Genomic DNA, 12,570 nt, shown 5'->3' on the forward strand with positions numbered 1-12,570 from the left:
ATTAAAAACCATGATTGCTTGCCCTCTTCAAGCCAGTAAGGAAAAGTCTAGACATGTCAAATGAACAGTATTGTATAACATAATCATGTATTTATATATACGTTATTATTTGTATTCCAAGTTGGGGTCCTACCCACACTCATAATAGAGTATTGAAGACAGGGCCATTGTGGTAACCTATGGGTTTCAGAGTTGTTGTGGTAACCTATGGGTTTATTTGCCATAACTGGACATGAGCAAACACTGTTTTGGAGTAGGGAGTAGAGTATTAGGAAAATTGATATGTCCCTGTCTCTCTTGGCCTTTAGAAATAAAGAGAATTATTTAATCTATGTGAACTTCCAAGTATTTAACCGTTTCTTCTCATGGTCATGTTTCATTTCTTCTTTGTAAAATTTCTCCATCTTACCAATGCAAGGTTTCAAAAAGGCAAAAGCTAATGGAAGAACAATTGAAATAGTGCCACTTTCTGTCAATTATATATTAATTAAAATAGTCCTCATCAAACATTTTAGATACTGGAGGTGAAAAAATTTTAATCTGCATAAAGACATGAAAGAAACATATGTTAAGGTCCTCTACCTGCTCAACTTTAATTAATAAAGAAAAATATAAAACATAATGATGTATTTACAAATGGCATACAACTAAAAATGAAGACTATATTGCATGAACCATGCCAAATATGGTTTTTAGAATAACCAACTAAAGTGCAGTTTTGTGGAGCCTAGTCCCAGTGGACACGTCTACAAAACACTTCTCCACATAAGGCCCAAGGGACAGAAGACAGAGTAGATAAGAACAAAGGACTGGGAGTTGTCTGAGAGACTTTGTCTCCTAGTAATGTCAGAAACTACACCCTTAAAGTCTTAGCAACAAGACTGCCTAACTGTGAACTGAACAAGGGTGACACCAATAGATATGCCAAAGTAAATGTTGGGGTGGAGGTGTGTTGGGATGGCTTTTGGCTTCAGTCCTACATAAAGAACTATAAGCAACTAAGGAATGCTGAGAGTGGGAGAAACAGTTTTTTTCAGGGAAGAGCACACCAATGGGTTACCCAGTACCAAATGGTTAGCCCTGAAAACATACATAAAAGTAATATTATTCAGACTGAGAAGATTATGTTTAGGAGTACACACATGCTCTTAACAGCAATTAATGAAAAAAGAGGTCGTAAATTTAAAAGGATCAAGGAGGGGTATATGGCAGGTTTTGGAGGGAGGAAAGAAAAGGTAGAAACGATAGTCTCAAAATAGAGTACGTTGCTAACATGTCTCTCAGGTCTCATGTTATTATTATCCCTTACCTTTATTTTATTTTATTTTCCGGTTTCCATTTTCTAGGTGTGTGTGTGTGTGTGTGTGTGTGTGTTTGTGTGTGTAAACATGTTATTTGTTTCTTTGTTTCTTTTGCTTGTGTATGGGTGCATGTGTGTGTAGCATGTGTGTGCTTAAGGTGCCACCAGGATGATGTCGGAAATCATTCTTTTTGTCTTTTCACCTATTTATCAAGTCAGGGTCTTTAAATTCAACATACAGCTCATTTCTATAATTAGTCTTGATACCCAGATTTCTCTTGGTATCCTCTGTTTCTGCCTTCTGAGGTTGGATTACAGGTGATTTGCCTCACTCACCTGTATTTAAGTGGCTTGTGAGGGTCTGTACATGCTCTTTAACCAGTGGGCAACCTCACTTTTAGACTTGGGAAAAGTAATACTCTGTGTGTTCTGTCAACATAAATAATTGTAGACAACAAAATTATGTGGGAAGCCTAACTCATAGCTTATTAGAACTGAGAAGAAAAGAATAGGATCTAATTAAAACTTATTTTTTAATTTTTATTTTATGTCCATTGGTATTTTGCCTGCATATATGTCTGTGTCAGGGTGTCAGATCTTGGAGTTCCAGACACGTGAGCTGCCATGCGGTTTTTGGGAATTGAACCCGCATCCATTTGGAAAGGCAGTCAGTGTTCTTAACCACCGAGCCATCTCTCCGGGACTGCCTAATTAAGACATTTTAATAAGAGCATCTTACTGTAATGCCTTTCACATTGTAATGCCTTTCACGTTGGGGATAGATACTGCAGCGTTGTTGTTTTCTGTCTGCATGGTTTTAGTCTAGTTTAGAAGTTTAGGCCCTAGTTTATTTTAATCTTAAGTGGTTCATTGCAGTATATATTCCAATTTAGAATATAAATAGTCACTGGAATAATATGAAATGACTTGTTTAAAAATCTATTAATTGCTTCACTTTACAGATATATTTTATTTTCATGAGCAATTGAATGATAATTTTTCAGATAAGATAACTAATTTGAAGATTTGAAAGTTTTTCTTGTTTATATAGTTCTTTACTTTCTTCTTACTTTGAGTATGTTAATCCATTAGAGAGTTTATGAGAAACCTATTTACATGAGGTCTATACGTAAGTGTCTTTTGTTAGTGAATCTATCTGAACTACTTATTACTTTTATTGTAGATCTCACAAGACATGGCAAACCTTGGTGGCTGAATAAGACATCTGCTTTTTCTTCTTTCCCACCAATTAATGACACACATCTTCACCACAGACAGAGAAGATCTGTGAGCACTGAGAGATTTGTGGAGACACTGGTAGTGGCAGACAAAATGATGGTGGGCTACCATGGCCGTAAAGACATTGAACATTATATTTTGAGTGTGATGAATATTGTAAGTTTGATCCCTCTATATACTGTCTTACTAAGTAGTTTGTTCTGTTTTATACTAAAGTAATGAATTTTTACTGAAATAAATAATTATAAACTTTCATTTGTATAAATTGGTAAAAAAATAAATTTGAATCATTTTAATTAACTGCTTAGGATTGAGTCTAGAACTTGTACTCAGAAAACACATACATGCACTGCCATGTCATTTTGCTGATTTTTTTCAACCAGACTAAGAATTTGTCAATTGACTTTTTGGGGGGGGAGACAGGGGGACAGGGTCTCTCTATGTAACCATGGCTTTCTGAAATTCACTATGTAGACTGACCTCTGAGATCTGCTTGATTTAAGGCATGCACCACCATACCTGGGTGGTCAATTAACTTTTAAATTGCATAGAAAAAATGTAAAATATCTTATTGTTTATTTTTAGTTAATGCCAGTGTTTAAAAATGAGTTCTCAAGTCTTGTTTTAGGAGCTTGGAATATCAACTCATATTATAGATTTTGTGATGCATGCAGTTCTTCTCTAGGAGAGGATACTTCTTGTAGATTTACATAAAATCCTTTAATCAAAGCATCTTGAAGATGGAGTCCTAAGTAGTATAGGGTAAAAGAATATCTTTAAATACACACCATTAAGTCCTAAAAATTGCTTTTTATCTTTTTTAGAAATTCAAAATATCACTCCATTATTTTTGTCTTACTTTTTGTCTTTTCTTATTTTCTGGAGGTCAGGTTGCCAAACTTTACCGTGACTCCAGTCTAGGAAACGTTGTGAATATTATAGTGGCTCGCTTAATTGTTCTCACAGAAGATCAGGTAAGAATGAATTAGTTTATATATCAAAGCTTTTAGGCTATTGGATTATGAGCAGATATATTTCTTTGTTACTTCTCTTAGGAAGTCATAGTTAAATATTTTTTTGCTCTTGACTTTAATTTTTATGCAATATTGAAATACGTTGTAATAATATATATCTCATGTCTTATTAAAACTTTTCTCCATATTTACATACTTGCTACATGTTTCAGAATTAAGGATGAGCATTTTATTTGTATGGCTTACCTGAAAATAATGGTTTTGGTTGTTTTTTGTATGCTGATGATTTCATATATGTTCTCTTTATTGTTGAAGTTGGAACTGGAAGGAAAGTCTATTCAGTAGTAAATTAAATGAATCCTAGGTCAGATGTTGTGGAGATAAAAAATCGGCAAGAGATTATTCCTAGAAACCACTGCTTCTACTTATAGTCCCACTTTAGTTTTCAAAAGTTTGACAACTGACCTTAGTAATTTGTTTGGAACATTTCTGGTATGCATGTTGTATTGCAGCCAAACTTGGAGATAAATCATCATGCAGACAAGTCCCTCGATAGCTTCTGTAAATGGCAGAAATCCATTCTCTCCCACCAAAGTGATGGAAACACCATTCCAGAAAATGGGATTGCCCACCACGATAATGCAGTTCTAATTACTAGGTATGGTTTGTTGCAAGTATTTTTCCTTTGATTGTTGTGTTTGCTTAATATTGTAACTATATTTGGTTTTATCTAAAGCCTCATGCAGATAATGAGTGTAGAAGTAGCAAAGTGGTAATTTATTTTTTTATTACTGTGAAAGAATATGGTCTACTATTAATGTGCTTATATCAAATGAGCTAAATAAGAAAGAAAGATTAAGATTTAATTTGGAAATTTAATAAAATGACTTTTCTCCTTAAAAATCCTATTTGTAATGTAAAGTTGGAAGTACAAATATCATTTGTTAAACAAAATATTAAAAACAAGATTTAAAAGCAAGAGAAATAAATTGTCACTTTTGGTTATAAAATATGACAACTATTCCTATGTACTTCCTAATTGTGTTAATTTACTAAAAATGAGGAGATTGTTTGTCTATTTAATTACATTATTTAAATTAAGCATTTAAGTGCAAGAAAACATGTCCAGCGTTGAAGAGATAGCTCAGTGGGTGTGAGCTTGGGCTGCTTTTGGAGAAGACCTCTTCATATCTCATTACCCACATTGGGCTTCCACACTGCCTATAGCTAAGGTTCTGGAGAATCTGATGCCTTCTGCAGCTACTATTACATAAATTGCATAATTCACACAAACACACACGTATACATAAATAAATCTTCAGGAAGCAGTTTTATCATATTGTTTGTATAGTTCTCTTCCAAGAAAAGCCATTGCTCCATAATAACCCAGTGAAATCACCCATGCTTTCCTTTTTACAGTATTGTTTATTCTTACTCTCCAACAGCTCTGTGGAGTATAGCATTGGGATTTTTTGCGTGTTAGAAATGAGGAAACTAAATCAAAATAGTTAAATAAGTTTTTTTAAGGTCGTTTAACTAATAAATCAAAATAGACTTAATCCCTGATGATCTTGTTTTCTTTTTATTAGCCTATATACATTGATTTCTTTTTATTTTTTATCTTTCAATATTGTTAATCTGACATCTAGAAAGAGGGTTCCAGCTGTCTTCCTGTCTTAACCTCCCAAATAGCTGGAACTGCAGATGTGTACCACCATGCCAAACTTTGTTTTAATTTATTTATATTCTGACAGTGATTGCGTAGAAACATTATTCTTTAATAATCCTAACAATTTTGAATTTAACTTTATTTATAAATAAAAGACAATAAATTAACAAAATGAACAGTAAGCAAATCAAAACAAATGTTATCTTGGCTGAGTGAAATAGCTTTGTCATTTTGATTATTTTTTTTCATTTGCAAGCATATATTTAACACATGCATGATATGTGGTAGGCTTCTATACTTTAACATCTAAGGAGGGAGGTAGGATCAGAATTTTGACACTCAGTAAGATAACATGATTTAACTTTTACAAAAACTTCTGTCAACTGTACCATAAAGTTTCTGAGTGCTTTTTAAGGTATACTTGCTTTAATTTTGGACTAGCCTCATCTTCCTGATGTCAGAAACTAGATACTTTTATCATATGCTTGCTGAATAAAACCACATCTTATGGTCCTATATGTGTGTGCTGATACAACTGTCTAATCAATTTTCTGATTTTCACTGTATTTATACCTGAAAGACTATCAAATATACTTAAGAAATTAAAAATTTACTAGGAATTGTGCTAATGTAGAAACCTTTTATTCACTAACATATATGGATATGGTTAGTGTTAATGAAATGGAAAACTTCTACTACGTATATAGTTATCAAAATGATCACATAAATTTATATGTTTTCTATATTTCTCTCTATGTCATATAACTACAACCATACAGTTTCAATATATCTGCACTAGATTTTCACATTTTTTCAGAAAGTAACAGAAGTTGTGTCAAGGCTACAGATTCATAAGTATTTAAGTAGGAAACAGATTTGGACAGTTTACTACCCTATTATGGCTAAAATTTTCAACTCTTAATTTGCCCAGATAGCTCCGTAATTATCTGTTGAGGTTTTTTTGCTTTGTAGGCTACTTTAAGTGGCTTGTTATCTGAAATTTGAATATAACTTTATTTCTTTCTTTTATTGTCTCTGGCGACCAGTCATACTAGCATTAGAAATGCTGTCAGGATTTAATAGAAGTCAGTGTTCAGATCACCTATCAATCAATATTGGCTAATGTAATTGAGGTTACAAGAATGCCTTTTGTAGCAGGTGAAGATGGCTCATTTGATAAAATGTTTGGTGGGGAATCATTAGTACCTGAGTTCAGATTCCTACCATTCCCATAAAAACTCAGATGTAGCAATATACATTGATGGGAAAGCAGAGACAGGAGGAATTAGCTGACTGGTGACTTCCAGGTTCAGTTAGAGTCCCTGTCTCAAAAGTTAAAGGAGCTTGCTGCTCTTACAGAGAATCTGAATTTGATTCCTAGCGTCCATATAATGGCTTACAACTGTCTCCAGTTTTAGGGGTCTGACATCTTCTGACCTCTGTGGAGATCAGGAATGCAAATGGTGTATACAGATACCTGCAGATAAACATGCATGCACATAAAGTACAATTAAATAAACCTTTAACAAATATGGTGGAGAAATGATTGAAAAAGACACTCCACATTAACCTCCTGCCTCCATACTCACAAGTATACACATGTATTTCCACATACAAGCATACACATGAACATGTGCACACATACAAATGTAAATGTCTCTTTGGGGCAGTATTTATCTTAAACTACTATTAACACCTCAAGGTGATGCTAGCTTATATACTTGGGTCACAGAATGCCCAATCAAAATGAGATGATTACTATTTTCATTATTTATTTATTTTTCAGTTATCAGTGAATATATATACATATATTGATACATATCATGATGTTACTTTTATTAAAATTCAGAGAATTCCACAAATGATTTTATATTAAGGTTGAAACCTGCATCATATAACTTGCACACTCAGAGTTGTAACTCCACCATTTATTAGTAGAGCATGATTTATGTTTGCTTGAAATGTCAGCTCACTAGGGGTAATGTTTCTGAATGTAGTTGTCAAGGATTACAGAAGAAAACCGGTGATACTTTTATCTCTACAAAACCAAATTTCTTCCAAGAGCTTAAATGTTTTAAGCACAAAGTCATTTGGAACTATAGTCACTTAGGCAGCTTTAAGAGCTCTGTTAAAAAAAATGATACTACTTTATTTTATTCATTTGAATTTAAATTGTACCCTGCAAAATTATTAGGTCACTGACTAGACAGAAAGAAAACAGGTGTGTCCAACCTTTGATATTATAACACGATGCTGTCATTGACAAAGTTCTCCCTTGAGAACTGAGCAATCCAACTTTAAAAAAGAACTCACAAAAATGTCTTATAACATTTTAGTAAGTTTACAATTTTGTATTAGGTCAGGCCACATTTCTAGCTATACTGAGCTACATGCAACCCAGTGACTGTGAATAGAATGTACTATCAAGTTAAAACATAATTGTTTTATCTAGTATTAGTAAATACTGAAAAATAAGAACTAAGAACTCATCAAGTTATTTGCATATCTATTTTTCATATACATGCATGTGTTTCACATGTAAACCTATGTGTCTTGGTCTCTTGGTCACTGTTCTATTTCTGTCAAGAGACACTATGGTCAAGGAAAAGCTTATAAAAGAAAGCATTTAATTAGGGGCTTGCTTGCAGTTTCAGAGGTTAGTCCATTCTCATCACTGAGGGAAACATGGCAGCATGCCATGTTGGCAAGCACTGGAGCAGTAGCTAAGAGTTACATCCTGATCTGTAGGCAGAGAGAGCAACAGTGAGCCTGGTGTGTGCTTTTAAAACCTTAAATTCACTCCCAACCCATCCCCAGTGACACACTTCCTCCAGCAAGGTCATACCTATGCCAGCAAGGCTACATCTCTAATCCTTCTCAAATATTGTCACTTTCTGGTGACTAAGCATTCAGATAAATGAACTTGTGGGGGCCAATCCTATTCAAAACACCACAATATGTATCTGTAGCATTTTATAGATACTGTTATTAATAAGTAATAATTTATAATGTAGTAAATACCTGTTGTTACCAATCAGACTCATAAAAACTTGACATATGGCTCCATGTCCCCTCCTAAAACGATGTTCAGTTTCTTCTCTATGATATTACCTGATTGCTTATCTCTGAATACCAACTGGTTGATGCAATCATATATATGTGTGGAATTGTGGCAACATTTCTCTGTATTCTATTTTATATGTTATATTTTATTTATCTAATCTTTTATGTATGTGAGTATTTTGTCTGCATTTATGTCTGTACATCACTTGTGTGCATACTGCCCATGGAGGCCAAAAGATGGCATAGGATCCATGGGGATGGCAGTTGTGAACTACTTTGTAGGTGCTGGGTATTGTTGCTTGGTCCTCTATAGAAGCAATGGGTACTCTTAAATGATAAGCCATTTCTCCATCCCTAAAGTATATTTTAAATAAACAACTGTAGGACAATGAGAGTTTTCTTTTTTTGTGGTTTCTATCTAAACTCTCAAAATTATCAACTTTTGTTTTTGCTTGTTTGTTTGTTTTCAAGACAGAGTTTCTCTGTGTGACATCCCTGGCTGTCCTGGAGCTTGATTTGTAGACCAGGCAGGCTGGCCTCAAACTCACAGAAATTCACCTGCCTCTGCCTCCAAGTGCTGGGAGTAAAGACATGCACCTCCATGGATTGGCAGAATTATGAACTGTTAAGCACTATATAACTAAGTCAGTCAATGATCAAACTCTGCACCATAAATTCTTGACACTCAAGTTATTGGGCAAAGTAGGAATGCGTAACATATTAACTTATTAAAAATCTTTAAAATTAATTTTTGTTAGACTTTGTGCTTTTATAAATTATATCTAAAAATTGATCAAGTTGTATGTATTTATTATATGGTGTTTTAACATATGTGTAAATTGTGGAATGCTTAAATCAAATATTAGCTTGATTTGCATTATCTTATATACTTTGTTAACATACATATTAACAAACTGCTAATAACAGTTGCTTAAGAGTAAAATCCTGCCTATTTATTTTTCATTTCCACATGAAGACAGGAAATATCAATCACAAACTTAAAATCAAACCAATTTCTGAATTTATGTTGTAAAAATATTTAAGAAATTTATATATAGTTTGAAATTCAGTAGGAAGCTAGTGAAGTAGACTGTACCAGTGTCAGTATTATACTATTAGTATTATATATTATATAATTAGTATGATACTATTAGATTTATATGTGTTTTGTCTTTCTCATCTATAACGTATTGGAAACATAATTTTACATTTTAAGATATTAACACATTGCACTTTATATATCTGGAATAGAAATATCACCTAAGTTCTTTTTGCATGGAAACAATTTTCTTGAGATATAATTCAAACCACATAATTTACCCTTTTAAAGGACAATTCAGTGGCTTTTGTGTAGTTGTTCAGAAGCTTATGTATCATCACTATAATTAATTTTAGAATACTCTGTTACTTCTAAAGGAAGTCATGCCCATTCCCCTGACTCCCAGCCCTAGCCTTGCCAACCCCAAACAGCAGCTAATCTAACTTTTTCTCTTATTATTTTACCTATTCTGGACCTTTCACAGATCTCATTTATCTATGATATGCCATGTATTAATATCACATTCTTCTTACTAGCCTAAATCCAGTGTAACAGATTTAAGAATTCCTTTCTTCATTAGGCTATTTTTCTATTTCTTTAAAAAAAAATTTTATTGTGTATGTGTGTGTAGGCACCTTGAGAACTGGAGCTATAGGCAGTTGTGCGCTACCTGAAGAGGGTGCTGGGAACTGAACTCTGGTCCTCTGCAAGAGCAGCAAGTGTTTTTAATCAAGTGATCCATTTTTTGCTTGCTCCCCTCCTCCCTTCCTTCCTCCCCTGTCCCCTTAGTCCCTCTCCTGTGATCCCCACGCTCCCAATTTACTCAGGAGATCTTGTCTTTTTCTCTTTCCCTGCAGCAAGTAATCCTCCAAACTTTCTCTCCAGTCCCTCTTATTAGGTTATTTTTTTAATTAATATACTTTTATAATTTCTATTTGTGAAAAGCATAGTACTCATTAGTACATCTTAAAGTATAGACGCAAAATGCACACTAATTCCCATAATTAGATCCTTAAATAAAATTGGTGTATTTATTCTCATAAGGGGTCATGATTGTTTACTTTGATGCTCCTAGATCATAAAGGAATGGGAATTTCTGAAGTAAATGAACTATATAAAACTTAAAAATTGCTTTAAAATGCTTTTAATAGAGTTTGGCCTATAATGTATGAATTTAAACACAGTTTTTTTAAAGGACTGTATCTTTCTGGATTTAATACTGACTTCATGGTGATGTGTGAAGAAAGAGAGATAAAAAGGAGATTAAACATGGCACAATAATATTTAATTCATAAGAATTAAAAATGTTCAAGGAAATAATAATATTAAATATTTTATAACATTATTATTAGGTTTAAGGACAACATGTGAGTTTTGAGTTCAGATTATAGAGAGGTGGATTTTGCCTGTGGGTGTTTTGCAGCACGTGGTCTTCTTCCTCTATGGCCCACCATTCCTGCCATCCTCTCATCTCCTGGGTCTTTTCCTTTGTTCCTGTCTTATTGGTTCTTTACTCAAAACTCTTTATTGACAATTGTTTTCTCTCTGGTTTAGGACTATGGCAAACTAGAATGATTATAATTTCTTGTCTAAACAGTCTTTTAAGAGTGAAAGTAGGTATCATTCACGGTTAGCTCTAGATTATGGGTACAAGCTAGGGCCTGCCAAAACAGGCAATGGAAATAAGATGGTGTATTGTTATTAAATGTTTTAAGAAAGAGTAACTTCAGGACTGACATTTGTTTTATGGTTATACCAATGTATATGTATATAAACATGCTTTTATATGCCAAATAACTTAGGGTTTTATAAATGCTTAATATTTCATGCTTAACTGTATAAATCGGATACTGCTATTATCTCCCATTTTTGACAGGGAAATTGAGGAATAGCTAGTGCACGCAAGGTTTAATACAAACTAGTTACAGAGTTCTTTTTAGAGCACTTAACAAAGTAGTTAAGGCAAAATAAGTATGTGGAGATACTTTAATATTTTTGGCACCTGTGGTAGGTGGTGATCAGAGATGGTCCTAGTGAACTTCACCTTTTGGTATTAATTTAAAAAATATTTTATATGTATGAGCATTTGGCCTGTGTGTGTGTGTGTGTGTGTGTGTGTGTGTGTGTGTGTGTATCTAGTGCCTGAAAAGTCCAAAGTGGTACTGGTGATCAGACCACGTGAGCAGGCATGTGAATGCTTGGAATTGAACTTGGGTCCTCTGGAAGAGAAGCAAGTGTTCCTAACTGCTGAGCCAGTCACCATCTTGATATTTTTGGCCCTATGTGATCTTTCTTTTTGAGTATATGTTGCATAGTAAATTAATATGTTCAGTCTTTTTACATGTTTGGTCATATTTTGTGCATGCTATTGTAAATGGTATTATTACTAAAATTTTATTTTAAATTGTTACTATTATATGTTGATTGAATATCCTGTAACATTGCTACTTATTAGTTTTTAGTAGTTTTGTATTTGTAAGTGTAGTGTTTGTGTTTTGAGACAAACTAAGACGGTATCTTAACACGTAGCCCCACTTGCCTTGAATTTGTCTTATCAGTGTCCTCCTGCCTCTCTGCCTCCATTACAATCATGTACCAGTATGCCATTGATTAGTTTTAGAAGTTTTCTGTTTCTCATATGTTGCAAAAGGAGTGGTGGACTGCGTTCCCACCCGGATGCCGGCTAGCTTACCCCTGAAATAATTACACGGAAACTGTATTCTTTTAAATAGTGCCTGGTCCATTAGTTCTAGCCTCTTATTGGCTAAATCTCACATCTTGACTCAACCCATTTCTAATAATCTGTGTGCCACCACGAGGTCGTGGCTTACCGGGAAAGATTCAGCATGTCTGACCTGGCAGCTTCATGGCGGGCAACTCTCTGCCTCTGCTTTCTTCCTTCCAAAATTCTGTTCAGTTTACTCCACCTATCTAAATCCTGCCCTATCAAAACCAAGGCAGTCTCTTTATTAACCAATGAAAGTAACACATAGACAGATGACCCTCCTCCATCACTCATATATATTTATATGTATATGTATATATATTCATTTATATAGATATATATGTTTCATTTATGTTGTTCTATTTTTTTTGTTCAGGGGTTTCTTGTATTTATGGATATGTGGTATGTGAATTGAAAGATGTATTTTCAAACATCTTGCTAATTTGGATTTACTGACTTATTCTTGTTTTTTCAAATTTGCTTTAAAGAGTTTGAGAATATTTTACTTAGATAGCAGTTTGTAATTATCTACTCTTGGTATGCTGGGTACTCTCCTTGTTT

The 12,570-nt window shown here is 33.8% G+C and overlaps 1 protein-coding gene across 3 annotated transcripts in view; it reads left to right on the forward strand.

The window, feature by feature from the left end:
• Window positions 1-12,570, forward strand: part of Adamts6 (ADAM metallopeptidase with thrombospondin type 1 motif 6) — a 211,614-nt gene that overhangs the window by 21,495 nt on the left and 177,549 nt on the right. For 2 of the 3 annotated variants that reach the window (XR_015734982.1, XM_087896876.1), the window contains exons 5-7: window positions 2,484-2,695; window positions 3,430-3,513; window positions 4,026-4,171. Coding sequence is in view for 1 of the 3 variants with exons in the window: in XM_087896876.1 (XP_087753002.1) it covers window positions 2,484-2,695; window positions 3,430-3,513; window positions 4,026-4,171 (442 nt within the window). In the remaining 2 variants the exon portion in view is untranslated. Of the gene's footprint in view, window positions 1-2,483; window positions 2,696-3,429; window positions 3,514-4,025; window positions 4,172-12,570 lie in introns of those variants that run through there. The other variant, XM_048442950.3, reaches the window with a different exon arrangement.

Source organism: Myodes glareolus, chromosome 15, assembly GCF_982192425.1.
Source record: "Myodes glareolus chromosome 15, mMyoGla1.1, whole genome shotgun sequence".
Taxonomy (NCBI): domain Eukaryota; kingdom Metazoa; phylum Chordata; class Mammalia; order Rodentia; family Cricetidae; genus Myodes; species Myodes glareolus.